At 34.3% G+C, this 3,295-nt stretch overlaps 1 protein-coding gene across 1 annotated transcript; it reads left to right on the forward strand.

Annotated features, from left to right (window-relative positions):
* The first annotated feature begins 2,163 nt into the window (after positions 1–2,163).
* Positions 2,164–3,043, forward strand: LOC110865199 (auxin-responsive protein SAUR50-like). Its single transcript, XM_022114420.2, has one exon. The coding sequence runs from the start codon at positions 2,516–2,518 to the stop codon at positions 2,912–2,914; it is 399 nt and encodes a 132-aa protein (XP_021970112.1). The 5' UTR covers positions 2,164–2,515; the 3' UTR covers positions 2,915–3,043.
* The last annotated feature ends 252 nt before the right edge of the window (positions 3,044–3,295 follow it).

Raw genomic sequence — 3,295 nt, forward strand, 5'->3', positions numbered from 1 at the left:
GAGAGAGATCGGTTATTGAACAAATTGCCTTAACTTACGATGCGTACGAGATGCAGTATCAAACGTGCGATTTTGGTTTTGAACACGCAATTGTGGTTTTTGTAAAACAACACGCGACTTCTTTACAACATGCGAAATTTGTATTTTTTTAAACATGCGATTTTGGTTTTTTTACTACACGCGATTTTGGTTTTTTCCAACATGCGAGATTTCCCTTTCTGGGTTTATAACGTGCGAACTTGCCATAGTGATTTCTAGTATGCAATATATATGTAAAAATCACTTTGCTAATAGTGTTTCATCTGCTAAAAATCATTTTGCTAACACCTATAGTCAATTACCCAAGCCATCTACTGTTTTATCTGCTAAAAATCATTTTGCTAACACCTATAATGATTTACAATATGCAATATATATGTAGTTAAGTGCAAATTAGCAGGATATTTAGTACTCCATGCATTTAAGAGAGATATAGTGTAACTTGTAAGTTTAAATGGTTATATTACAAGGCTTAAATGATGGTACAATGTTGAAAATGTCTGCATCAAATGTGAAGCAAAGTCCAAATAATTGATCTCAAATGTCAATACACTTCCTTTCTTAAAGGAGTCCAAAACAATTTAGAAGCACAACCTTAAGTGATTAGATCAGTACAATCTCATACTGCTTACATCATTAAAGGCTCAAATATCTGTGATATGCTAGATTTTAAATGTAACATTTTGCTTATAGATTAACGTTGAAGCATTTGAGGCTAAATGTAGAACCATTAGTTTACTCATGTTGTGTGCGATTACCAATTCCGATAATTTATGATTCATTTGGTTTGAAATAGACAAGGAACCTACTACGCATCTCAATATTCAATATCAGTTATATCAGAGGTCTTTTTCCAGAGAAATACTTCAGTGATAAGGGCGTGCCAGCCCTAGGTAAATTCCACGGTGTTTTATGGCAAAAAAAATTGAGTAGCTAGTAGGCTTGACCTTATATAATGGCATTGTTTCTATCGTGTGATCAATAGAGATGAAGATCATAAAGCTTGTGCCTATGGACGCGGAATCTAGAAGACTAATTGACTAGATGGAGAAAGGCATGATGAATAGAGTGAGAATAAAGAGTCTGGGGTTTTTAAATGGTTTGGGTAAGGTAAATTGACAATTTTGCCCCTAATGTGAGGGGTACACGGGTACATTTAACTGGGTTGGTGGATGGTACTTAGAGAAAAGAACAAAGTGTGTTCAAATTTATTATTTAAAGGACACAGGGTGCACAAATTAAAGACAAAGGTTAAAGAGTGAAATTTTGTATATAAATAAAGGACAATCTGTGTAATTTACTCAAATTTATTTAGGGGAATTGGCCTGTAATAATCTCACCTAGACCTTATTGGCCATTAATAATCCCACCTCAGAATATCCCCCCCCCCCCCCACTAGTCCCACCTTTCACCTATTTTTCCTACAATGGTCCCCTGTTAAAAAAAACATAACGGAGTTAAGCTTTTTTTCAAATTACAAATAGATTTTTTAGAGCTTTTGATCAGAATGATGATATGAGTCCATTGATGTAAAACTTACTTCGAAATGGTGCTCCAAATGACTTGATTTTGGTTAATTGAAAATTTAAACACCCGAATTGAAGCGTCGTTTTCATCGTTTGGAGCATCGTTTCGAGGCAAGTTTTACATCAATGGACTCGTATCGTCGCTCTAATCGAAAGCCCTAAAAAATCTATTTGTAATTTGGAAAAAAGCTTAACTCCGTTAAGTTTTTTTAACGGGAGACCATTGTAGGAAAAATAGGTGAAAGGTAAGACGGTGAGGGGAATATTCTGAGGTGGGATTATTAATGGCCAATAAGATCTAGGTGGGATTATTACAGGCCAATTTCCCATTTATTTATGTTGTTGATTTTTTCAACTTTGCTTCATTAATTTTCATTTGGAATTCTACTATGTAATATTGTAAATCATGTTGGAAGTGCAAACAAAATGCGTACATATGGTGTTAATATATATCAAAGCGATTTTTTAAGACATGATTTACATCGTTTTCTCAATAGCATTTTCGATAACAAATGACTAATAATTAGTCAAACTTTTCCAACTAAACAACTTTCTGGATATTTAAAAGATATTCATCTTTAAAGGTATGAAAAAAGTCTCATATATTGAGAGCTACATCCACAATCCTTCTCTCGGAACATCTTTCTCTTTCCTAGCTCCCTTTTTATCACCAATCGTTGGTTGAGTTAACACACCACCCTCACTATTGCTCTACGCTTTGTCCAATATTCTTTTCCACTCGAGTCAACGGTGAATTCCTTAATGAATATTCACAAAAGTTGGAATGACAAGAAGAAGAATGACTAGTAACACGAGGCGTTATGACGAAGATCTTGCTATATTTGGCTTACGATAGAGGTTAACACATTTCTCGTTTCTCTTTTAGTCGATCTCTTGAATAATTCTCTATATTATTGTTGTATGAGCTTGTGTTTATTCGAGATAACAAAATGGATGTGGTTAAAGACAAAGAAAAGAAAGGGTTTATTTATAAAACATGGGAACGTTGCAAATCATTTCGTAACATTGGAGCTAAGAGCTCGTTTGGAAACAAACGAGCTCCTGTCAAAAGATGTACATCATGGCCTCGAGTAGATCCAAACAAAGGAAAAACACTTAATATTGCTCCAAAGGGTTGTTTCTCGGTCTATGTTGGTCCTCAAAGGCGAAGGTTTGTGATTAAAGCCGAGCATGCGAATCATCCGTCCTTCAAAGTGTTTCTTATAGAAGCCGAATGCGAATACGGGTATACACACGAGGGCCCACTTGAGCTTCCGTGTGATGTTGATGAGTTTGTAAAGGTTTTGTTACAAATGGATGATTGCTACAAGGTTATCTGTTCTCAATGATGTATCTTTGGAGGATCAATAGGAATCCTATCGTCTTCAAGTTTGGACTTGTGTAATATATTATTATTGCAAATGAATGGTGTTTTGTATTTATTTAAAATAAAATTGGTTTTTGTATTTATTTAGATTGGCTGTTTCTTGTTGTATCGAATTTGTTTTTGTTGTATGTGATTTATAAATCATTTAAAGGTTAATATTTTTTTGTTCCACGTGAGCTTTTTTATACAAACGTCGATACCATGATTGTACGGGCAATATTTTAGTTTTTAAATTCATGATCATTGACCACACAATTTCATAACAATGGATCTAAAACAAGGGACTTGAACTCGTGATCTACATGACATGAAAAAAAAAAAAATACAAGTTCTTAACTTGAGC

This window comes from Helianthus annuus, chromosome 6 (genome assembly GCF_002127325.2).
Source record: "Helianthus annuus cultivar XRQ/B chromosome 6, HanXRQr2.0-SUNRISE, whole genome shotgun sequence".
Taxonomy (NCBI): domain Eukaryota; kingdom Viridiplantae; phylum Streptophyta; class Magnoliopsida; order Asterales; family Asteraceae; genus Helianthus; species Helianthus annuus.